The 25,599-nt window shown below is 42.8% G+C and overlaps 1 protein-coding gene across 1 annotated transcript; it reads right to left on the reverse strand.

The window, feature by feature from the left end:
* Positions 1-394: 394 nt before the first annotated feature.
* LOC117869255 (keratin, type I cytoskeletal 19-like) lies at positions 395-17,839 on the reverse strand. Its single transcript, XM_034755943.1, has 8 exons — positions 17,322-17,839; positions 6,228-6,310; positions 5,604-5,760; positions 4,600-4,761; positions 4,365-4,490; positions 4,002-4,222; positions 2,140-2,186; positions 395-1,130 (listed from the first exon to the last, which is right to left on the reverse strand). Exons 1-8 carry the CDS (start codon positions 17,754-17,756, stop codon positions 1,033-1,035), a joined length of 1,329 nt encoding a protein of 442 aa, XP_034611834.1. The 5' UTR covers positions 17,757-17,839; the 3' UTR covers positions 395-1,032.
* Between the last annotated feature and the right edge of the window lie 7,760 nt (positions 17,840-25,599).

The following is a 25,599-nucleotide window of genomic DNA, read 5'->3' on the forward strand; positions in this document are numbered from 1 at the left end:
ACCCCTTCCCCTTTCTTAGCTCCGGGAAGTTCTGACAGCACTACAAATTCAGAGGTAGGCAGGCAGAAGCGTGTGTGTGTGTGTGTGTGTGTGTGTGTGTGTGTGTGTGTGTGTGTGAGAGAGAGAGAGAGAGAGGGTAGCCGTGTTAGTCTGTGTCCACAAAAACAACAAAGAGTCCGGTGGCACCTTAAAGACTAACAGATTTATTTGGGCATAAGCTTTCTTGGGTAAAAAACCCACTTCTTCAGATGCATGGCTTCAGATGCTGGGCTTCTTCAGATGCATGTCATGCATCTGAAGAAATAAGGTTTTTTACCCATGAAAGCTTATGCCCAAATAAATCTGTTAGTCTTTAAGGTGTCACCGGACTCCTTGTTGTTTTTATGTGAGAGAGACTCTGCTGTGCTGTGCAGAGCCAGGGTGGGGGCTGATGTCAGGGGTGTCCCCCTCCCCCGCCTCAGGCCTGGTTGCTTCCGGTGGCTGTCTGAACTTAGAGATTTGTTGGGGAGTTTTGTTCACTCTCCCCCAACGCACACACTCCCACAACACACACTCTGTCTCTGTTTCCCCACACACACATGCTCCCTGTCACATACGCTCCCCCCCTCCCATCACACACTTCTGTTGAAAAGCAGCTGGCAATCTAGTAGGATGTCCATGAGCCCATGGAATGATGGGATTGAGAAACCTGCAACATGTGATGCTGTCTCTGCCCCATGAGGCATTGCAAACCCTTCCCAAAGCACCTTATGGTCAGTTGCACAGTGTATAGCTACCCACAGTGCACTGCTCTCTGTGTCAATGCAAGAGCTGCTAATGTGGATGCGCTCTGCTGATACAAGGAGCATACTATGGACATACAAAAGCGGTTTAATCAAAGCATTTTAATTAAATCAGAGTAACTTTTGGCGACAAAACTCTGCAGTGTAGACATAGCCACAAACAGTCCAATCCAACTCCCACTGAAGTTTAATCAAGTAATTTTTGCCTTCAACTCTAAGAAGTTCAGAGGCATCTCCCTGCTGATGCTGCTTATATCTTCTCTTCAATCTCTTTGGTCTCGGAGGAGACAACTTTGCCATCAATCACCTCCTCAACGACTGTCTTGATCTTCCTAATTTTATTTATTTCTGGAAATAAAATTGCAGAGTGCTAATTAAAACATTTATATTAAAAGAGTAATAAGTTTTTAATGTTTACTTCAGTAACTAGCTGTATACTTTTAGTTTTCCAGCCTGTTGAGCAAACATATTTAGAAGGTCTCCCTTAATCCCCCATTGGCATAATCAAGTGGAACGTCAGGAAATTCGAAACACATATGAAAAAGAAAAGTTAAATTCCTGATCATGTATAATTTTGCTCTTCAGTTTAACAGTGAGTTTAAGAATGAAAGTGCCATTTATTGTAAAATAGATATGAAGCATCTTCTTAAGGGTAAACGATATGCTAATTTCAGTCTGAACTCAAAATTCTGGGTTTTCAGGTGTCATATTAATAGAGTGCCTGCCGGTCATAGCTGGGGCAAATGGAAGGATACACTTCTGGGTGTTGGAAAAAAATCCCTCCTTATGGAAAAGAACAAACAAAATAGTACTGTTTAATTCATGTGTGGGCTGAGGCCAGTTCCAGGGTGGAAGTGGGGGAATACCTCTGTAAAAGAGAAGCATCAAGGACACTGCATGTGATTTCTTGAAGAATATACAGCTGAACACAAGGAGGCGCCAGTCCCATAAGTGTGAATTTGTAGAGATGACACTAGTAGCTTCTTTTTTGATAGTAAATAAACTCTCTTTCTTGGTGTACAGAACATGGTTTCTCTAATTACTGAACATCCTGCACATCACCCAGAACTTTTTACAGAACATTGTTTTGAGTCTTTTATTCCTCCTGAGCATGTTTTGGTGCTTGGGTTTTGTACAAACGGAATAGTTCTAAGGTGCTTTTAACAGAAACATTACATTGAGAGTTCTATAGTCAGACAATGGAATTGGCAATTTTGCCATAAGATTTCACTGATTTAATATTTGCATCTGAAAGACTTATACACCTCAACTTGTTTTATATCAGCGTAATTCATTTTAATGCAAATTAGTAGCAACCAAATCTAAAAATATGAAAACAAAAATGTAAGTGACTTACCTCTCTCAGGCTCTTCTATAGTAGATATCTCTGTCTGGAAATGTTTGCTAAATATATGAATAAAACATACTTTGTAAATAAAGGTGCTTATTACATTTAAGAAATGTTGAGATCACTGATCTTTGTACCTTTAATTTGTTCACTTAAGCAAGGTACTTAAGCATGTGCTAATGTTGTTTTTCTTGTTAAATTCCTTGGATTAATCTCACTCAGTTCTACAAACAGTTATCTCTGGGGGGAATGGAACAAAGCCTAAGTAAATGAACTTTGTGTCAGGTACTATGATGGGGCTTGATGGATACTGAACCAATTAACTTCTTTAGCAGCCTCTTGAACAGGGATGGGCAAACTATGGCCTGCGGGCCGGATCTGGCCCACCAGTCGTTTTAATCCGGCCCTTGAGCTTCCGCTGGGGAGCCGGGTCAGGGGCCGTTCCGCGCGGCTCCCGGAAGCAGCAGCATGTACTCCCTCTGCCTCCTACGCATTGGGGAAGCCAAGGGGCTCCGCTCCACACGCTGCTCCCACCCCAAGCGCTGCCCCCGCAGCTCCCATTGGCCAGGAACTGCACCTGCGGACGGGGCAGCGTGCAGCAGAGCCACCTGGCTGCACCTCCGCATAGGAGCTGGAGGGGAGACATGCTGCTGCTTCTGGGGCCCGCTTGAGGTAAGCGGTGCCCTGAGCCACCCCCCCGTACCGCAACACCCTGCCCCAGCCCTGATCCCCCTCCTGCCCTCCAAACCCCTCATCCCCAATCCCATCCCAGAGCCTGCAGCCCCAGCCAGAGCCCCCCTCCTGCACCCTGAACTCCTCATTTCTGGCCCCACCCCGGAGCCTGCACCTCCAGCCAGAGCTCGCACCCCAGCCCCAATTTCATGAGCATTCATGGCCCGCCATACAATGTCAGATGTGGCCCTCAGGCCAAAAACTTTGCCCACCCCTGCTCTAGAATGTCCTCTCTGCAGCTGAATGTGGTGACTGACTGTCTGTCAGCAGGAAAAAGAAGGCAGGGCTTCTTGAAAAGTCCCTACCACATTTGTGTTATGAGGAATGGAATGGAAAAGGGAGACAGACTTACCTGAGAATAGCCAGCGAGTCAACAGAAAGTGGCAAGACCAGTTGGGGGCACTGACCCACTGTGTGCACCAGGGGAAAGGGGAGGGTATTTTTACCCCGTACATTCCAGAACACACACACACACACACACACACACACACTCTCTCTGTCTTTCAGTCATTGATCAGCAATAGTTATTGCAAGGAGGTGTGACAATGCAGTAATGGCTGCAGCCTGCTTTACTAAAGAGTGTCACATTGTTTTCAGACCCACCGGCCAAATCCCAGATTGTCCCTATCCCCAGTCCCCATGCTGCTTTGCAGAGATATCCATGGTGCAAAGGATAATGAAGAGCGCCCTTGTGCTACCAATCAGGTTTCCCCAGAAGCTGAACAGTTCAGTGCCATAGTTTGGAAGAGACATGTTACCATATGCAACAAGGGTACTTGTAATTGATCATTTCACTGTTACTTTTTGTGGGGGAAGCATTTGTACTAATTTTTTTAAATACAAATATTTTTCTATTTTAGAGCATAATTACCTTCTCACTTTGCTTGTTTGTCTTTGACTTTCATTCTCTTTAGTTTCAGCCAGACTTAACACCACCAGTAAAGTAACCAGTGTTGGCAGGAACAAATTTTAGTACGCAGAAGCATCCTTTATCCATTCATTTTATTGAATGCAAGTGTAATTCAACATCTGTCCTCTTTTTACCGCTAGGCAGCCTTTATAAAGAGTATTTAGGATAATTGCTGATTTGCTATAAAACTGAACTAAACAACAGACTTCACAGATACTCAGTTCCTTACCTACTATCCTCTCCTTCCAGTAGGCGTCGGTATGTGGCAATCTCCATCTCCAACCGTGTCTTTATGTCCAGGAGAGTACTGTACTCAGTACTCTGGCTCTGCATGTCAGCTCGAAGCTGCATCAGCTGTGCCTCTACATTGCCAATTGCAACCTGTATCTGGGCAAGTTGTGAACCATAAAGTGCTTCCATCTCAGCCAGGGTGTCTTCTAAAGCCTTTTTCTACAGAAGGTGAAATAATAGAGGATTTACTTATGTGTGTTTTAAAATTATGTTTACATTGAAAGACCTTGTAGTGCCTGTGTTTATCCAAACAACTATCTGTTAAAGATATTCCCGATGTTACATTTTAGATATGTTTTACCGTACTAAGCTGGGACTGCAGTTCTATCTCCAGGCCCTGGAAGGTCCGTCTCAGATCTGTGATCTCAGTTTTTTTGGTTTGCAGTTGTTCAATATTAATAGCGACTTCCTGGTTCACTTCTTCTGTCTGAAATACAAAGCATGGAAAAGAAGGTGTAAAGGCAGTGAAGTTCAATTTTAAATCTAGACTGAACTCCTTGTGAGGTGCTGCAGTTATGTGATCAGTGAGACTTTACCTGTTTATCAAAGCGGTCTTTGGCCTCTTGACGATTCCTTTCTGCCATGCTATCATATTGCTGTCTCATGTTTTCCATAATCTTGGCAAGATCAATGCTCGGAGCAGCATCCACCTCTACATTAACTGTGCCACCTAACTTTTTACGCAGTTCACCAACTTCCTACAAATAATAATGATTATAGATAATTCTATGTTTATGAACATCAGTTAAGCTTTTAAATAGGAAGAGAAATGTGTAGTCATGTTAAGACAGAAAGACAGAAACAAATTAAAAATGCATAGAAATAGGAGAGCTATAAAAGTAATTCCTAGGCCTGAGTAAGCACCTTTCTTCAGAGACTCTCAGTCACTTTACAAATATTAATTAAAGCCTCACAACACCCCTCTGATGTACTATTTTCCTCATTTTATGGCAAGGAAAACTGAGATACACAGAGGTGAAATGATTTCCTCAAGGTCATAGTGAGCAGTGTCAGAATTGTGAATAGAATGCAGGAGTCTTGGCTACCAGTTATCTGGTTTTGCATGTAGTGGTGGCCCATAGAACCAAGGGATATTCTTTAAAGGAAGACCATCACGCCTTAATTTTCAGAGCCTCTAAAATGTCATTTTTCGACACAGTTAGAAAGAATGTAGGTATTAAAAAGTGAATACTATGATTTATGATTGCTAAGAGGAATCATTTTGTGTTATGGATTGTAACAAAGGAGGCCTAACCTATGTGAAAGTAACAGGCTTTCTGTTAGCAACTAACAGAGTAGCAGGTTAATTCCAGATTTCAGTTATGTGATCCTACCTCTTGAAAAGAACGGGAGAAACCACGATTGGTTAACAGTCATAGTTTTATCTTTTCACTTTATGTCTCAAATTCTAAAGTTTATGTTTTTTCAGATTAACTATGGAATTTTTATTATTCTGAACAAGATTTGCATGTGTCAAATGTTTTCTGTATGTCATTGAGAAAATGTGTGAATTCTAAATGAGTTTCTCTGCTGCTCTCACCTCTTCATGGTTTTTCTTGAGGAAAGTCAGCTCTTCATTCAGACCTTCAATCTGTAGCGCTAAGTCTGACCTTGACAAGGTCAAGTCATCAAGGACTCTGAGTAGTCCAGCAAGATCATTTTCCACATTTTGTTTGATTGCTAGCTCATTCTCATACCTGGAAAAGAAATGTTCATTCCAGCATCATTAATATGTAATTACTAATATGCAATTAATACGTAATTACTATATTAATATGTAATTACTTATATGCTTTACCGTGATAAGCTAGGACTGTAGTTCTGTCTCAGAGAATCACTAACTATTACTGTGTCAGTCTGCAAATTGCCTTTTTACTGACTCTTTAGGGACAAACAGTTTAATGGTCAGTTTTAACTCCAATAACTTTATTACCAAGACAAGATATATAAGTGTATCTGTAGGGTTTCTCTATAGGAATAGGGCAGGTGGGATGTATGTAATGTATCTGTTTTGTATTACTATTCAATTTCAGTGATCTGAAGCGGTTCAGTTTCCTCCTAAAAAAAACCCCACATTTCCCAGAAGACCCCACTGGCTTTTAAAGAGATCACTTGACTGACAGGAGTGGGGAAGAGATCACATTAATTCATCATAGAAGCTTACTTCATTCTAAAGTCATCAGAAGCCAGCTTGGCATTGTCGATCTGCAGGAGAAGCCGGGCATTTTCCAGATGTGCAGCACCAATCTGGAAAAGAAGATGATAGATTGTCAAGTAATCTGGAGTTAGCAAACCAAACCAATATTTAAATGTTATAAAAATAACTTTGGATATCATTTTAAAATATGGAATCTGTGCCAGCAATCAGATTGTTCTGTTTTCAAAAAATTTTCATATCTAGGCATATACATTTCTCTCTAACTTATGGTGTTAAGGGAAGAAAATCTAAGGTTATCTGTACACTTCGGAGACTACACTATATGTTATCAGCATAGCCCCTTAGAGTAGATGAAGCCTACATTGACAGAAGGAGTTTTTCTTTCAGTGCAGGAACACCACCATCATAATGTTAGTTATGTCGATGGATGCACATTTCCATCAACATAGCTATGTCTTGACTCAGGGTCAGAGGGTTGTCAGCATAACTGCGTTGTGCTGACTCAGGGGTGCAGTTTAACCTTGAGCGATGTAACTATGCCAATAACTTTTCCGTGTTGATCAAATCTAAGTAAAAGAATCTTCCAAAAGCAGTGGAAGGAGAAAGCAAGGACTCTGACATTTCCTTCCTTCCCTTCCCTGCTGAAGTCCCTCTCATTAACCGTGTGTTTAGAAGTCTGTGGGTCTACATAATGTGTCAAGGCTCATGAGAAGTATGGGGTCTGGGAGCATCCACTTTGCATCACATGCTCCACTCAAACACTGGTGGTTTTCTGAGGCTAGGTCTACACTACCCGCCTGAATCGGCGGGTAGAAATCGACCTCTCGGGGATCGATTTATCGCGTCCCGTTGGGACGCGACAATCAATCCCCGAATCGACGCTCTTACTCCACCAGCGGAGGTGGGAGTAAGCGCCGTCGACAGAAAGCCGCAGAAGTTGATTTTGCCGCCGTCCTCACAGCGGGGTAAGTCGGCTGCGATACGTCGAATTCAGCTACGCTATTCACGTAGCTGAATTTGCGTATCTTAAATCGACTCCCCCCTGTAGTGTAGATGTACCCTGAGAGTATTTAGTGCTGATAGAAGCAAGAAGCAGGATTAACTCTCCTCTGTGGCTTCTCTTCCCCTTGGGGGGAGAAAGTGGAGCCAATTTACTAAAGGTAGGCAAGGCCCTTTTCACAAAAGACCTGAGATCAAAAAGGGTGGAACCTCATGGATCCTCAGACAGAGATAAACACCTACAAGATCTCTATCAAGCATTCTTGAAACTACAATACCGACTTGCTGAAGTGAAAAAACAGATTGACGGAGCCAGAAGAGTACCCAGAAGCCACCTACTATAGGACAGGCCCAACAAAGAAAATAACAGAACGCCACTAGCTGCCACCTTCAGCCCCCAACTGAAACCTCTCCAGTGCATCATCAAAGATCTACAACCTATCCTGAAAGATGATCCCTCACTCTCACAGATCTTGGGAGACAGACCAGTCCTCGCTTACAGACAACCCCCCAACCTAAAGCAAATACTCACCAGCAACCGCACACCATACAACAAAAACACTAACCCAGGAACCTATCCTTACAACAAAGCCCGATGCCAGCTCTGTCCACATATCTATTCAAGTGACACCATCATAGGACCTAACCACATCAGCCATACCATCAGGGGCTCGTTCACCTGCACATCTACCAATGTGATATATGCCATCATGTGCCAGCAATGCCCCTCTGCCATGTACATTGGCCAAACTGGACAGTCTCTACGCAAAAGAATAAATGGACACAAATCTGACATCAGGAATCATAAGATTCAAAAACCAGTGGGAGAACACTTCAACCTCTCTAATCACTCAGTGACAGACTTGAAGGTGTCAGTTTTGCAACAAAAAAACTTCAAAAACAGACTCCAAAAAGAGACTGCTGAACTCGAATTAATATGCAAATTAGACACAATTAACTTAGGCCTAAACAGAGACTGGAAATTGTTGGGTCATTACACTAATTGACAACAGAGGGTCCTGTGGCACCTTTGAGACTAACAGAAGTATTGGGAGCATAAGCTTTCGTGGGTAAGAACCTCACTTCTTCAGATGCAAGTAATGGAAATCTCTAGAGGCAGGTATATATCAGTGTGGAGATAACGAGGTTAGTTCAATCAGGGAGGGTGAGGTGCTCTGCTAGCAGTTGAGGTGTGAACACCAAGGGAGGAGAAACTGTTTCTGTAGTTGGATAGCCATTCACAGTCTTTGTTTAATCCTGATCTGATGGTGTCAAATTTGCAAATGAACTGGAGCTCAGCAGTTTCTCTTTGGAGTCTGGTCCTGAAGTTTTTTTGCTGTAAGATGGCTACCTTAACATCTGCTATTGTGTGACCAGGGAGGTTGAAGTGTTCTCCTACAGGTTTTTGTATATTGCCATTCCTGATATCTGACTTGTGTCCATTTATCCTCTTGCGTAGTGACTGTCCAGTTTGGCCAATGTACATAGCAGAGGGGCATTGCTGGCATATGATGGCATATATAACATTAGTGGACGTGCAGGTGAATGAGCCGGTGATGTTGTAGCTGATCTGGTTAGGTCCAGTGATGGTGTTGCTGGTGTAGATATGTGGGCAGAGTTGGCATCGAGGTTTGTTGCATGGGTTGGTTCCTGAGTTAGAGTTGTTATGGTGCGGTGCGTGGTTGCTGGTGAGAATATGCTTAAGGTTGGCGGGTTGTCTGTGGGCGAGGAGTGGCCTGCCTCCCAAGGTCTGTGAAAGTGAGGGATCATTGTCCAGGATGGGTTGTAGATCACTGATGATGCGTTGGAGAGGTTTAAGCTGAGGACTGTAGGTGATGGCCAGTGGAGTTCTGTTGGTTTCTCTTCTGGGCCTGTCTTGTAGCAGGAGGCTTCTGGGTACACGTCTGGCTCTATTGATTTGTTTCTTTATTTCCTTGTGTGGGTATCGTAGTTTTGAGAATGCTTGGTGAAGATCTTGTAGGTGTTGGTCTCTGTCTGAGGGGTTGGAGCAGATGCGATTGTACCTCAGTGCTTGGCTGTAGACGATGGATCGTGTGGTGTGACCGGGGTGGAAGCTGGAGGCATGAAGGTAGGCGTAGCGGTCGGTGGGTTTTCGGTATAGGGTGGTGTTAATGTGGCCATCGCTTATTTGTACGGTGGTGTCCAGGAAGTGGACCTCCCGTGTAGATTGGTCCAGGCTGAGGTTGATGGTGGGGTGGAAGCTGTTGAAAGCATGGTGGAATTCTTCCAGGGCCTCCTTCCCATGGGTCCAGATGATGAAGATGTCATCAATATAGCGTAGGTAGAGAAGGGGCATGAGTGGACGGGAGCTGAGGAAGCGTTGTTCCAGGTCAGCCATAAAAATGTTGGCATATTGTGGGGCCATGCGGGTGCCCATAGCGGTGCCACTGGTCTGGAGGTATATATTGTCACCAAATTTGAAATAATTGTGCGTGAGGATAAAGTCACAGAGCTCAGCAATAAGTTGTGCTGTGTCATCATCAGGGATACTGTTCCTGACAGCTTGTATTCCATCTGTATGTGGGATGTTAGTGTAGAGAGCTTCTACATCCATGGTGGCTAGGATGGTGTTTTCTGGGAGGTCACCAATGCATTGTAGTTTCCTCAGGAAATCTGTGGCGTCACGGAGATAGCTGGGAGTGCTGGTGGCGTAGGGTCTGAGTAGGGAGTCCACATATCCAGACAGTCCTTCAGTGAGAGTGCCAATGCCCGAGATGATGGGGCGTCCAGGATTTCCAGGTTTGTGGATCTTAGGTAGTAGATAGAATAACCCCGGTCGGGGCTCTAAGGGTATGTTGATTTGTTCCTGTGTTAGTGTAGGGAGTGTCCTGAGTAGATGGTGTAGTTTCTTAGTGTATTCCTCAGTGGGATCTGAGGAAAGCGGCCTGTAGAATTGGGTATTGGAGAGTTGTCTGGCAGCCTCCTTCTGGTAGTCAGACCTGTTCATGATGACAACAGCACCTCCTTTATCAGCCTCTTTGATGATAATGTCAGGGTGGTTTCTGAGGCTGTGGATGGCATTGCGTTCTGCACGACTTAGGTTATGAGGCAAGCAATGTTGTTTTTCCACAATTTCTGCCTGTGCACGTCGGCGGAAGCATTCTATGTATAGGTCCAGAATTCACTAATTGAATTTTTTTCCCCCATGTTAAGTTCTTCTCACACCTTCTATGGGTCATCTCGATTATCACTTCCAAGTTTTTTCTTCTGCTGCTACTGATAGCTCATCTCAATTGATTGGCCTCTTACAATTGGTATGCGTACTTCCACCTTTTCATGTTCTCTGTATGTATAAATATCTTCTGTCTGTGTGTTTCACTCTATGCATCTGAAGAAGTGGGCTGCAGCCCACGAAAGCTTATGCTGAAATAAATTTGTTAGTTTCTAAGGTGCCACAAGTACTCCTGTTCTTTTTGCGGATACAGACTAACACGGCTGCTACTTTGTAATCAGTCTTTATGTGTATACATGGCTATGTGCTTCGCCATGCTCCACAAACTCATTTTCATGGGTGTAGGGGCAAAGATGTTGGTTTCTCCGTTTTCTCTACCGGTGGGTTTAAACATGAAGGAGAGCATATAGACCATAGCTAGGATGGTTCTCAAAGCTGATAAGAATGCAGGCAGGTCAGTAGCGGCAGTGAGAACTTGTTACTGTATGGCATGAACAAATGCCAGATGGAATGAATAAGGCCCTGACTGTTTAAAAAACCCAATCAACATTTGTGCAACCCTGACCTGCACACACTCAATCTCCAATGCGCCTTCGCAAGCTTGATATCTCTGCACACCTGCAGTAGCTGTGTGCGCATGCAAATTAGGATTTGTGTGTTCATTGCAGCTGTGTTCACTCAGCTCAAGAATGCGCATACTCATTTCTTCAAGTGCATTTTTGAAAATCTGGCTCTAATTTAGTATCAGAATTTTGATATAATATAAAGTCTTTGTAATATAGTTATTGGATCTTTGTGTCTGCTCCGAAACCAAGAATTCAGGTGTGCCTGAATATTCATAAAGCAGGAGGAGTCCATTGACCACTCACAATGCTCTATTTCATCCAGAGCTGTCTATGTATTTTCCATGAAGTATATCTTTTTTATTGTTGACATTTTTGTCAAGAAGACAAAGCAAATGAAGATAAAAAAAACATTGAAGCCCAGATTAAGTTAAGGAAAAAGATGTCCTAAACATTGAACTTCTAGTTGTTTGTGATTTGTGTCGCAATCTTAACTTAAATATTGATTTATGTTATTACAAACTATAACCCTGTCTCTACAAAGAATGGTACGTGATATTGTTGACATTTTGCCATTGTTTCAAGCTTATTTCCAGAACCGGAGGAAGAAAAAAGGAAAGAAAACTACAAACTTTGAAAGACCAGGGAAGAGATATAAGACATAAAATAGAAGGAAAAATGTAAATAACATTAGTGCATGTACCCACACATACATTATGTTTCAGTTTGTGTGTGTGTACACATGCACACATGCATATTTCCCTGCTTCTGGTGGATTTCATTCCCATCTCTAGATATGACTAAAGTGTTCCTGCCTTGGCTTATTTTTATTCTAGATCTTAGCTACATCTGAAGACCAATTAATTTTTTTTGCCTTCGGAATTCACCAGATTGCACCACATAGCAGGTGTTTTTTGTAACGATTCCTGGAGTGGAATACGCTTGGACTCTGTTACAAAGAAATTAGGGTATTATAAAATATATCTTGTAGGCTGGCCAAAAAGTATGATCCAGACCATTTGACGCTGTAAACAAGAAAAAAATCTCAAGTCCGTAGAAAAATTAAAACAAACTGTGGGCAATGTTTAAGAGAGGCCTATCAAAATCTCAAGGCTCACATTTGCAGCTGAAAAAAAATGAAATTGACTGGGGAACTGTGGCGGGGCAACGACTCACTGGCACGGCGCCTCCTGCTGGTCATCCTGGGAATTAGCTCTGTCCACTCAGGAGCGCCCTCTGCAGACCGGTGTCTCGCTTGCTGCTGGCCCCCATCCCTCCTGGACCCCAGTGCCCCTTCTCTCAGGGTACAGTACCCCACAGTCTAACTGGGTCTCCCTTCCCCAGGGAACCACCAACCCCCTATCCCCACCTCGCCTCAGTCTTTGGCTACTGCCAGTCACCGTCTAGCCCTCGCTCACTGGGGCAGACTGCAGTATTGGCAAGGAGGGTTTGGACCTGCTGCCTCTGCCTACCCTTGGGCTGCCCCTCTACAACCCCAGTACCTTTTCCAGCCTTTAGCAAGGCCTGCAGCCTGGGGGTTTTTCAGGCCGGAGCTCCTCGGCTCCTCTGGCCTTTCCCCAGTCCTGCTCCACTTTAGGTACCCTGCTCAGCTCCCAGCAGCCAGATCCATCCCTCTCAACATCTAGAGAGAGACTGTCTGTGTGTTCAGCTTCTGGCCCCAGCCCTCTTATAAGGGCCAGCTGGGCCCTGATTAGGCGGCCCACAGCTCTGGCTGCTTTTCTAATCAGCCTAGCTGTCTGTGCTGCAGCCCTCTTCCAGGTGTTTTAGCCCCTCCAGGCAGGAGCGGGTGACCACCCCACTACAGGAACCCATTTTTATTAAAATTAAGAAGAGTGTTTAACAGGGCAGGCCACTTTTTGAAAAACGTTTGAAAAAGCTTCAGGAACATCAGAAACCATGATGTAAATGTTATATTAAGTATGGTGTCATATATGTGAATTGATTCTTTCTATAGTTTCCTCCCCCATCATGTCATAATCTTAGGAGCCACACATTCGGTTATATTGTGGTGATATATTGACAAGGGAGATTTTTTGCAGGTATATAGATGGGAGCTCATGAAGAATGCCTATAGGTCAGATATTGGAGAGAAATGGGTTCCCTGTAAATGAAAGCTGCACCTAGTTTGCTCAGCATAGTAGTCAGAAAGCAACTTCCCTCTAGATCAGTGGTTCCCAAACTTTAACAGCCCGCGAACCCCTTTCACTAAATTGTGACATCTCGTGAACCCCCTCCTAAAAATGAATATTTCCAGGGATTTAAGTTTAAATTTCCTCAGTGTGATGGATTCGTTTGCCTTGCTCTGCATAGCTCTTGGAAGTCTGGAACCACTGGAGAAAGATAAAGTCTCAGGTCTGGTTCAGCATCAAGTCTGTTTCTGTATTTGGTTTTCAGATGTGCATACGAGGAAAATGCTTTCTCGCATAAGTATGTTGTTGAAAATGGTAACAAAACTGCAGCAGCTTTTTCTGCCAGAAAGGGGTACTCGTTTCTTAAACTCAGCCAAAAGTTGATCAATGATAGATTTGTGAAACTCCTTTTCAGTTCGTAATCACAGGAGATCTCAATCAGTTTCTCTTTTTCCTTGGTGTTTAATATCTGTGTTGAGAAAGTGGTAACATCAAAAGGGTTGCGAATTCAATCATTATCGCCTGACATAGCTGGAAAGTATTCCCTGAAAGTTGTGCAAAGTCCTTTTAGTGTGCAATTATATTGGTTTTAGTGCACAGATCCAACTGAAGTTTATGTTCTTCCAGGAAGTCATGAAGATTGCTGAAACACTCAGCTTGATTGTTTTCCAAACAACTTCCTCAGAACTGCAACTTCTTTATCAGGGATTTAACTCGCTCTTGCACATTGAAAACTGTTATATTGAGGCCTTGAAGGGATAAATTTAGGTCATTAATTCTTGAGAAAATATCTGCTAAATAAGCTAGGCTCTGGACCCAGACATTATTTTCCATACAGCTGGCAAGATGGAAAGGGTGGCTGTTGAAAAAAACCTAGGATTTCCGTTCTAAGCTCAAACAAGCGCACAAGGATTTTACCCCTTGAGAGCCATCTAACTTCAGTATGGGTCAACACACAGTCGTGTATACTACCCATTTCTTCACAAAGTACGTGAAATATTCTGGAATTTGTTGGCCATGATTTTATGAATTTCATCATTTTCACTGCATTGTCCAGCACTTCCTTCAGTCCCTCTGGCATGCATTTTGTTGCAAGGGCTTGTCTATGGATGCTGCAATGAGTCCAAGAGACTTTTGATGCAACCTTTTTTGTTCGAGCTACAAATCCAGTATACTTCCCCGTCATTGATGTGGCCCCATCAGTGCAAATGCCTAGGCAACGAGACCAATCTATTTCCTTTTCTTGAAAATATGCATTAGTCAGATTGAAGATATCTTCTCCAGTTGTTCGTTCTTCCAATGGTCGGCAAAACAACAAGTCTTCTTCAACCATACCTTCATTCACATAACGTACAAACAGTAGCAAAATAGCTAGATTAGCTACATCAGTTGATTCATCCAACTGTATAGCATAATATGGACTATTTTTCACTCTATGTACAATTGTGGTCTCTCCATTATTTGACATGTAATTAATTCTTCGTGACAACGTATTATTGGACAAAGGTACCATGTCAATCCTTTTTGCAGCCTTTTCTCCGAGCATGCAATGAACTACGTCTTTTATACATGGACCAATCAAGCTCTCTGCTATGGTATGGGCTTCTGATGCTTTTGCTACTTGGTAGCTCACGTGGTATGACGCTTTAAGTGCATTTTCATGATCAGTACTTGCTTTGGATATAAAACTGGTAATGTCACTTTTCCTCTCAGCTAATTTTCGCTTGAAAAGATCAACAGGCTTGTCGAGTTGTGCAGGATGCCTAGTTTCTAAATGGCGCCGAAGTAGAGAAGGTTTGAGGCTGCTGTTTGCTAGAACATCACCACAAATCACACACAGTGGTTTTGGATGTTCTTGATCACCAATGCATGTAAAGCCATATTTTATATAATCATCGTCATATTTTCTTTTCTTTGTAAGTGACTTTCCAGGACCATCATGATCATTAGACTTAGATTTTCCACAGTGTGGACTTGAGGAAACACTAGCTGATTCCAGCGTCTTTACACTTTCCTTTTTCAGACACTTATCCATTGAACTTGTGTACAAAAGTTCTAATAAAAATAACCGAGAGAGAGAGACTGCTAACAACCAACAAACTAGAAACTGAGAAGATTCACTCACTGAAGCAAATCAGCCCTCCAGAGAGAAGGACAATTACTGAGACACCTTAACACTCCTACACTGGCTACAACGTGCTTCTGGCTGGTTTGGCTCGCAAACAGCTTTTCTTCCACCGAGGAACGTGGGACAGGAATCTGAGCTGCTACCTGCACCCCGCATGGAGTGCTGGGGTTCGGGGCTGCTGGCTCAAACTGCCCGGCCCCGCTCTCCCCGAGGCTCGGGCTGCTGGCTCCACCGCTGATGGGGAGGGCTGGGGCTGCCGGCTCAAAATGCCTGCTCTCCCCAAGTCTTGGGCTGCCGTCTCCCTGGCTGACAGGGGAGGGCTCGGGCTGCTGGCTCAAACTGCCCGGCCCCGCTCTCCCTGGGGCTCGGGCTGCCGGCTCCCCCGCTGACGGGGAGGGCTCGGGCTGCTGGCTCAAACTGCCCGCTCTCCACGAGGCTCGGGCTGCCGGTTCCCTGGCTGACAGGGGAGGGGCTCAGGCTGCCAGCTCAAACTGCCCGGCCCCGCTGTCCCTGGGGCTTGGGCTGCCGGCTCCACCGCTGACGGGGAGGGCTCGGGCTGCTGGCTCAAACTGCCCGGCCCCGCTCTCCCTGGGGCTCGGGTTGTCTGCCCTGCAACTGGGTCCCAGCAGAGTCCTCTGGCCGCCATTAATGAAATTTTTCTTGCGAACCCCCTGAAACGTTCTGCGAACCCCCAGGGGTTTGCAAACCCCACTTTGGGAACCACTGCTCTAGATCTACAATGAACTGGATTTTAAAATAAAGTTTAAAACCTTAATCCACATTGCTGAACATCTTGCTGTCAGAGACCATCTCTTTGGAATGTAATATTTGTGACACTGGCAACACGGGGGCCGATATGTAAAATTGTGAGACATTTTCCTTTACTCTACTTTAACAGTTGAAAAACGGTTAAGTATTAATGTTTTTGTGTAAATAGTAAATGACAACTGAAATTACTTGGGGAAATTAGTGAATTATGAAACAGCAAAGAGAACTTTAGATTTTTAGATTTCCTCAATAAACAGCACCTCCCAGGTAACAACCATCTGTTTATTTACTGTTGTCCAGGTATAAGAGATTAGATTAAACACACACTCACAAAAGAAGAAAAACAAAGTCTGAAAGTCTGATGTGAAGGTGACAAATACATGGCAATCCATAAAGATAACCAAAATGCTATCTTTAATACTTCCTCTTGTGCATAGATAAATAAAATTAATGGATGCTGGGAGACCTTTTTAATAGACAATTTAAGATGAGCTAAGAAAGGAATTTTGCCATTTACACTAAATTTCCTGCCTTTTGTAGATATAAATCTGATTCTTAATGTCACTTTATCTTGGTTTTTTTTTAATTCAGTGATATTAAGAAAGATGTTATTTGTCATTGAATGTTTGGTGATCCATTCATATGTTGATTATGACAAACTGTAACAGCACTTTCAAAACCTTTAAAGCCTTCTCTGTACTTAGAACTTCTGAAATAATTTACATTAAGATGAAGATAAGTGTCTTAACTTCGAGTGTCCGACCTTCAACAACATTGAGGAAAGAATTAAAAAGTTTTATATTCTCACACTCCAGTTGTGAGTGTGGCTAATTGGATAGGGCAATATCATGAGAGGCAGGAGACATGAGTGCTATCCTCATCCCTACTCCTGGTCTAGTCTCTGACCTAGGCCAAGTGACTTTACTTCTTTGTGCCTCAGCTGTAAAATAGGGATAATTATATCTTCTCTTGGAAGCCCCACTTTGAAATCTACAGCTGAAAAACCCTATATTCTGTAATTATAGAAGAATTAATTCAGCCTTTATGATAGAGTTTGAACTGTTAGGTTACACATATCCATAGACATTTTTATAGCAATATAAAATGTGCAGTCAGTTTATCACATCACAATTTAACCTGCATCTTGCCAAAGTTAAATGGTTAATGAACCTACAGTGAGGCCACAGTGAATTGGAAAAAAAAAAATTCTACGGTTAGCTGACTCTCTTCATTCTCTAATCATTGGAGTACAGAAGCATATAAGGTTGCAAAATAATGGATACTTTTATGATTTCTTACCTTGTTTTGGAGGTCTTCAATGGTTTTAAAATATGGACTGTGGTCATGCCTTGTAGTTGAGGAGCTATTTGCATACCACTCTCTGATCTGCTTTTCAAGCTGGGAGTTGGCTTTTTCTAGAAAATGCACTTTCTCCAGATAGGAAGCCAAACGGTCATTCAGATTTTGCATGGTCAGTTTCTCATTTCCAGCAAGCAGGATGTCACTACCACTGGTGTTGAGCTGAAATCCACTGCCAAAGCCACCACCAAAGCCTCCTCCATAGTTAGTGCTGGTGGAAATGCGGGTGCCATAGCCACCAGCTCCCCCATAGACACTCGGCGCCTGATACTTTCGGATAGCTGTTTTCCTGTAGGTTGAACCACTTAGACTGGGTGCAATAGGCTGGAAAATGGAGCTTGTACCAGTAAGGTAGTTTCGGCTCTGGAATGCCATTGGTGGTTTTTGTTTTAATTAAATAACTAAAGCACCACAAGATTCAGAGCAGCTAGAGTGGAGAGCACTGTATGCTTCTTGAACCTTTATACTTTATCTGAAAAAGAGGCACGACAGTTGTAAACTCCACCTCTGCTGACACACAGTTTAATTGGGTTCAACACCACCAGCTCTCAGCGTCTTGCCCCCAACACCTGAGTAATGTAACAGAACTTTAATTTGTTCATGTGTGCGCCAGGAAAAGTCCCCAGGTAGTGGGAGCATCTTTGTGATTTTTTTAGAGAAAAGGTAAAACACATTTAAGCTATTGAAAAATGTATTGCATTTTACCTGATACCACAGTCTCAATATCCCTTTTGAAAAAAAAAAAAAAAAAGGAAATACTTTTACTCCCGATTTGTAGATTATGGTATAAAAAAAGCAGAGGTGTGTGTATGTAACCAGGGGCATAAAACTTGGTTAGAGTCAATAATATATTTCTACTGACAAGACAATAGTCACTGCCCGAGAGACTATTTAGAATAATAGTAGTATGTTTGTGTAAAAAAAAATCTAATTAGGCAAATGATTAGAAAGATTACTTTTGTATTTACCATGTTCATTTATTTTACAGTAAATGCAAAACAGCATTAACATTTAAAACAGACATTAAGCATTTGTGACATTAGCAAAGGTCAGGTATGTTACATATAAATATAATACTGGTTTTAAACAAGAAATCCTTACTATAATTTAAAATGAACAGACTTTCAATACACTTAAAAATAAAAAGAATATTACTTTGTCATACAATGTAAGTAAATGCAACTTAACTAACTGGGCAAGAGCATTTGAAATCTCATTGCTCACCTTCATTTCCATAGCAGCAATGGAGCTATACTGGGGATTAAGTTTAGCCAAGTTATTTTATCTGTAGACATACTTACCTGCTCAGTTTAGCTGGTCTCTAGCACTTTTTGCACTCTTGTGTGGCTGAAGTTAAAGTGAAACAAATAAGCTTTCATTAAATATTCTTTTCATGTTTTATATGCTCAACAGATAAAAGTGTATGTATTAATTTGAGCTGTATTTGGCAACTACAATAGGTTGTACTCTGTGTATTAATGATTAACATTAACTGATTATGTTGGCATGTTAGTAAAAACCATTCTGCTTTTCCAGTGCAATTGTTTCCTTTATTCAAAACATTTTAAAAATAATTTGCTTAAAAAAAGAATTTCTTTCCTCCAACCCACCCATGCACACGTACGCACACACTGTGTCCACTTGGCTATTTTCTACAGAAAATTTGAAGATTTTAGACTCGTCCCTGTCATTTGACAGAATGGTTTAGTTTCCAAATGTTAGTGATATTACCTTTCTCCTCTACACAGAATTGTTATATCTCAAACAAACAATTAACCCGTAAAGAAAGATAATATATTTTTGTATCATTCAGGACCAATAAAAACTTAGGTTAGAGTTCGCAAATTACTTAGGTATCTGGCATCATATGCACACTTTTACTTTCTTTGTTATAGATATATGATAAAAACAAAAGGTTTGTGTGCCAGTGACAAATATTTTCTAATTTGAAAAATGTATTTTTACTTGCACAGTTCCGTTTCCGTTTATTTGAACTAAAAGAACTACTAACGCTATTGCTGCTGATAAAGGAAGGCGGGAAGAAAGGAATGTGGCTAGTGGGTTCAGGATTATGCGGATCCACTGACAACCTCATTTAGGGCAAATATGGAGACAGTAGCAGTGCTGTAATAGAAGCTGTGTAGAAGTTGCTGCTGTGGTCTTGGCTTAGGAGGGAAGAAAGATTCTTTTGCCCCAGTATTGATGGAGTTCCCCTTTGTAAGGCCTGTTTTCTCTGGTGCTGTGCTAGGAATGGGGTGAAATTCTGGCCCATTGAAGTTAATGGCAAAACTCTCATGTACTTCAATGAGGCCAGGATTTCACATCAGGATTTCTGCTTAAATGTCCCACTTCCATTCAGATGGTGAGTGATTCCACAATGAGGGTATAGGGTCTGTTTTCTACTTTCACTGCAATGTGCACACAGAACTATCAGGTTTCTATAGCAGGAGACTGACTGTCTTTTACATCCCATGATTAACCAATTACCAGAATCAGAGGGCCCTTGCTAATAGCAATGATCTTACTAGGTAAACTATTCTGTAAGCTGTACATTGGGCACAGGTGTTTATGTGCCAAATACAGGGAGATAAAGCTAGGGAAGAAATGGGTTATTGAATGAATGAATGAATGAATTTTGGTGTTTTCAGAACATGTATGGCGTAGGTATGCACAGACCAGACAGTAGCTCTAGAACCTAAGGGCATTGCAGTTACTTTACCTTATTAAGCAGAACAGCAGAACAGTCAAGAAAGCACACAGGGCTTTCATAGTTTAAAGCATCTGTACCAGATGCTGGTGTTCAAAGCTTGGCAGAGAAAGTGATGGAGCTTGTTAGTCAAAACAGTCTCCTTGTCTTCCTTTGGTTCCCTGGTGTGGAGAAAAATGGGTAATAAGGCAGCTTCTTGGAGTTTGTAGAAAGGTTTAGGAAATTGAGATAATCGTGCAATAAATTGTGATGGAATTAATTTTGTAATAATTACCTAGTCATGCATTAATCATGACTAGCAGTTCAGGATGACAAGGGTTAACACCACACCTTTGTGCAGTTGTGCATATATCAAGAAAGTGGCATGTGAAAAATTAGGTAATACCCTAGAGAATGCTATATAGGTTTTAATGAGTTACAAGGACATCATTCTATCAGTTGTTTCTGGTGACAACATAAACCAAAAGCGTGAAGCCTAAGATGGATGAAATCATCAGTAATTTGTTTGAGGAAGGAAGAGAAACTTTTCTTCTGTCAAATGGCAAATTTAGCATCAAAAAAGAAAAAAAGCAAAGGATACACCATTTTCTGTCTTTTTAAATTAACTTTGATAAACTAGTTGGAAAGTAAAACAACCAAAGACCTATTTGCTGCAGACCACAACAAGAAGTGTGAAGTGTTCTGCCTCAGAGGAGGATCCAGTCAGGGTTACCTGTCAGATGTCTTTCTTATCCTTTGGGCACTGGGACTGCTGTAGGCCTTCCCTTTGGTCCCTGTCATACTGATGGTCCTGAGGAAACTGAGGCAAGATCTAGGATTGATGATCATGATAGTTCCTGCACAGGCAAAGCAGTTCTGGTGTTTGGATATGATGAATCTCTCAGTGCAATCCCCAATTACTTTGCCTGCTCTGTCTGACAGAGTCTTACAGAACCATGGTCACATCATACACCCACGCCCAATATTATTACATCTGGCAACCTGCATGCTGGCTGGATGACATCCACTGAAAGAAGATGGTCAGATGAAGTTCAGAACATTCTACTCCAAAGCAGGAAAGCCTCAACCAGACTTATAAACCTAAGTGGAAGAGGTTTTCTATTTGTCCATCTCAGCAGCATCTGTCTCCTTTGACATGATCCATTTCACCAATATTGGACTATGTGCTAGCCCAGATACAATTGGGACTTTCTTATCTGTTCTATAAGGGGCCATTTAACATTACTCTGCAATCCAGGGCAATACAGTATTTTCTCACCCTCTTTATTCATGTTTTCCCCCAGTTTTGGAGCCCTCTCCCTCTTGGGACCTCCACATTGTAATAACTGGGTTAATGGTCCCTACTTTGACCCCTTAGGTGGCATAGGGAGCAGGTTTCTATCAGTGAAGACTGCCTTTTTAGTAGCTATTACATAAGCTGGAAGGGTAGGAGAGATTCAGGTCTTTAAGGGAGTTCTCTCTTCTACAGTGCTCCATAAGTACAGGGTTTCTGTTAGGCGTTATCTCAAGTTTCTGGCCAAAGTTCTTTCAGAGTTCCATATGAACCAATTCATTCATCTCCCAGTTTTCTTCTCCAAACCTCAATCAGCCTTGGCAGAAGCTAAATTTCAGACACTTGAAACAGTAAGGGAATTATTATACCACCAACAGGAATAAAATCATTCAGGAACACAGCTACCCCCTGTTTGTGGCCTTTGCTGAAAGGGTTGAAGGTCAGGCCATATCTTCACAGACAATTTCAGAATGGGTCTCCTCATTTTTAAGAACATGTTATAAGTTAGCCAGGTTAGATCCATCTAGCCACATTAGGGCTCATTCCTCTAGAGCTCAGGTACCCTTTGCTGCTGCCTGTTTGAAGAATATCGCTATTTATGAAACTGTAAATTAGCTATGTGGATCTCAGTCCACACCATTACAAGACACTTCTGTTTTGCAGAGATTCTCAGATCAGACGCCTGCTTTGTTAGGACTACTTTTCAATCATTGTTTAAGTAGGACTCCTACTATTCATCTCCAAGCAAACAAATAACTGGTTGTTAGTCACAAAGACTGGAATCCATGTGGACAATCACTAGAAGAGGAAAGAACAGTTACTTGAAGTACAGTAACTGTGGTTCTTTGAGATGTGTTGTCCACATGGATTCCACAACCTGCCCTCCTTCCCTTCTACTTCAGAGGCCTACTCCTCTGGGATTTTGTATTGGTGAAGGAACTGAGGGATGGTTACACCTGCTCCACTCTTTATGCCCCTGGGTGGGGAGGGGTGACATGGGGACATCTAAGGCCCAAGTAATAAGAAGTTAATTTTATAGTAGAGGGCAGATATTAGATGGTGAAAAAGGAGAGGGAGGAGGTGTGGCCAGAGTGCACTGTGCTCTAGCTATGTTTAGCTAGCAGACTGTCCTTAATGGATTTTGTGCTCTGGCAGCTCCTAGGTCACTCTAACCTGCACCTGAGGCCAGGCAGAGAATCAGGAACAGGGCCGGCTCCAGGCACCAGCTGAGCAAGCTGGTGCTTGGTGCGGCAGATTGTTGGAGGCGGCATTCTGCCCAATCCTAGGGCGACACGGCCACTTTTTTGTTGTTGTTGTTGTTCTTGTTCCACTCCGGCCGCCCTGTAGGGGGCGGCGGCGGCGAGGAGAACCAGAGCGCCCCCCAGGGCAGTCCTCTTCCTTCCCTCCCCGCCGACTGGAGCAGAGCCCTCGCGGCAGGAGGCGGCGCAGCGGGAGGGGCCGCGTGGCAGCACCCCTGCTGTAGCCCTGGCCGCCCCCTTCTCTCTCTCTCCCGCCCGCTCCCCCCCCCCCCCAGCCAGTCCCCCTGCACCCGCGCTCCGGCTGCACCACAGGTTTTGGGTTTTTTTGCTTTGCCGTTCTGGCCGCCCCGGGTTTTTTGTTGTTGTTTTTTTTGCTTGGGGCGGCCAAAAAGCCAGAGCCGGCCCTGATCAGGAAGCACTAGCTAGCTCTCTGATGGCTTCCTTCCAGTTTGGTGCAACACAGATTGGCCCTAAATTTAAACATTTTAAGTACATTTTGAGAATCTGCACTTCCCTCATACTTTGTGATCATCACATAAAGTGCAATTTTCAAAGTCTGAAAGTTTTCCAACTCAAGCTGAACAACCTTTAAAATATTATCTCATGTTAACTTTTTATACAGGGATGCCCTGCCCTCATCAATGTGAATTGTCTTTGGACTTCAACCCTCTGTGAAGGTTAGATGTGTAAATGACTAAAGAATATTTATGAGAGTTGAAGTCAAGGTATACTAATCAAATCTCTTAGGCAAGTAACTATGGAAACCTGCAATAGATCTTTATCTGTTTATTAAAAACATTAAATCTGAGAGGAGTGGAGAAGCTACTATAACAGAGTTCATACTTATGAGACATTATTTTGAGTGCAGCAGGTGTTTGAGTCATAATAACTTCACTTGGCTAATTATTCCACTGCTTGTCTGGCAGTGACTTGTAATATCCAAATTAAAGAACAGAATGCATCAAGTGTTCCTGCATATTTCTAGCAATAACTAACTTTGCAAGTTACACAGGCCCAGATCTACAAAGGGACTTAGGCACCTAGAAAATCACTGGAACGACACTGCGATCCACGGTGCCAAGGCTCCCTATACAATGAATAGGGAGAGATAGGTATCTCAGAATGTAATCCACAAAAGCCTGCATACTAAGCAGGGAGCCACCACAGCTAGCCAACAGGAGATGCCCAGGGAAGAGATGTGTCCTAAGCATTTACCTGTGTTATGGGAGACACAGGTTTAATTGCCCCCTCTGCCTGAGAGGAAAACAGATTTGAAGAGAGGTCTCCACACCTCTCAGGAGAGAGCCCTAACTACTGGGTTATAAGATATTCTGATGTGGGTCTTTCACAGTCTCTCCACTAACAACAGAGTACAGCATCCACCATCTTGACACAACGATTCATTGAGGTGCCAGAGCACTGCTCCTTCCATGGATAACAGAGTTGTTATGGTTGTGACAGTCAATGTGTCTGATAGGGGTTTTAGGAAGAACACAATCAGACCTACCCCAGTGAGAAATTTTCCTGTCCTGGTCAGAGCAAAATGGTATGTCTCTATGTGTACTCCCTACCAAGGAGGAAATGAACACCAAGGGTAAACAGTGAGGTGACAAAATTTGCAGATGATACAAAATTACTAAAGATAGTTAAGACCCAGGCAGACTGGGAAGAACTACAAAAGGATCTCTCAAAACTGGGTAACTGGGCAACAAAATGGCAGATGAAATTTAATGTTGATAAATGCAAAGTAATACACATTAGAAAACATAATCCCAACTATACTTATAAAATGACGGGGTCTAAATTAGCTGTTCCAACTCAAGAAAGAGATCTTGAGGTCATTGTGGATAGTTCTCTGAAAACATCCACTCAGTGTGCAGTGGCAGTCAAAAAAGCAAACAGAAAGCTGGGGATAATTAAGAAAGGGATAGATAATAGGACAGAAAATATCATGTTGCCTCTATATAAATCCATGGTACACCCACATCTTGAATACTGTGTGCAGATGTGGTTGCCCCATCTCAAAAAAGATATATTGGAATTGGAAAAGGTTCAGAAAAGGGCAACAAAAATGATTAGGGGTATGGAATGGCTTCTGTATGAGGAGAGGTTAATAAGACTGGGACTTTTCAGCTTGGAAAAGAGACAGCTAAGGGAAGATATGATTGAGGTCTATACAATCTTGACTGATGTAGAGAAAGTAGATAAGGAAAGGTTGTTTACTACTTCTCATAACACAAGAACTAGGGGGTCACCCAATGAAATTAATAGGCAGCAAGTTTAAAACAAATAAAAGGAAGTATTTCTTCACACAATGCACAGTCAACCTGTGGAACTCCTTGCCAGAGGATGTTATGAAGGCTAAGACCATAACAGGGTTCAAAAAAGAACTAGATAAATTCATGGAGAATAGGTCCATCAATGGCTATTAGCCAGGAACAGGATGGGCAGGAATGGTGTTCCTAGTCTCTGAAGCTGGGAATGAGCAACAGGGGATGGATCACTTGATGGTTCCCTGTTCTGTTCATTCTCTCTGGGGCACCTGGTACTGGCCACTGTGGGAAGACAGGATATTGGGCTAGATGGACCTTTGGTCTGACCCAATAGGGCCATTCTTATGCTCTTATGTTTATATCGCAGAAGCTGGCTTAGCAGAGTACCTCCTGCATTCAGAAATACCTTTACTCATTGAAAATGTATTTGGTGGTCTAACGATTGACTTCTGCATCTGGAAAGAGTAAAAAACAAACAAACAAACAAAAAAACCAACTAGGCTGCAGCTCCTCTGTGTGTTAGGACCTGGGATGTGAGATTGTGAATGACCTTTTGCCAAGCTGGGCACGATCTCTAGTAAACGTCTTCCCATCTCCCCAGGGCAGTGCAAAAGATGGGAAGGAGAGAGTGGCAGAGAAACTTTTCATGCTTTGCTGGCTGAAGATGCAATGGCTCTGAGGATTAACCTAGTGTAGGATCTTTGGA

This window comes from Trachemys scripta, chromosome 23 (genome assembly GCF_013100865.1).
Source record: "Trachemys scripta elegans isolate TJP31775 chromosome 23, CAS_Tse_1.0, whole genome shotgun sequence".
NCBI lineage: Eukaryota > Metazoa > Chordata > Testudines > Emydidae > Trachemys > Trachemys scripta.

Bases quoted from the DNA above. Each gene is read 5' to 3' on its own strand.
- LOC117869255 (XM_034755943.1), bottom strand. From the start codon at position 17,756: ATGGCATTCCAGAGCCGAAACTACCTTACTGGTACAAGCTCCATTTTC. The intron at 4,491-4,599 runs GTAAAGTCTCAC...TTTGTATTTCAG, and splicing joins AAGACCGCTTTGATAAACAG to ACAGAAGAAGTGAACCAGGA. The intron at 4,223-4,364 runs GTAAAACATATC...CACCTTCTGTAG, and splicing joins TGCAGTCCCAGCTTAGTACG to AAAAAGGCTTTAGAAGACAC.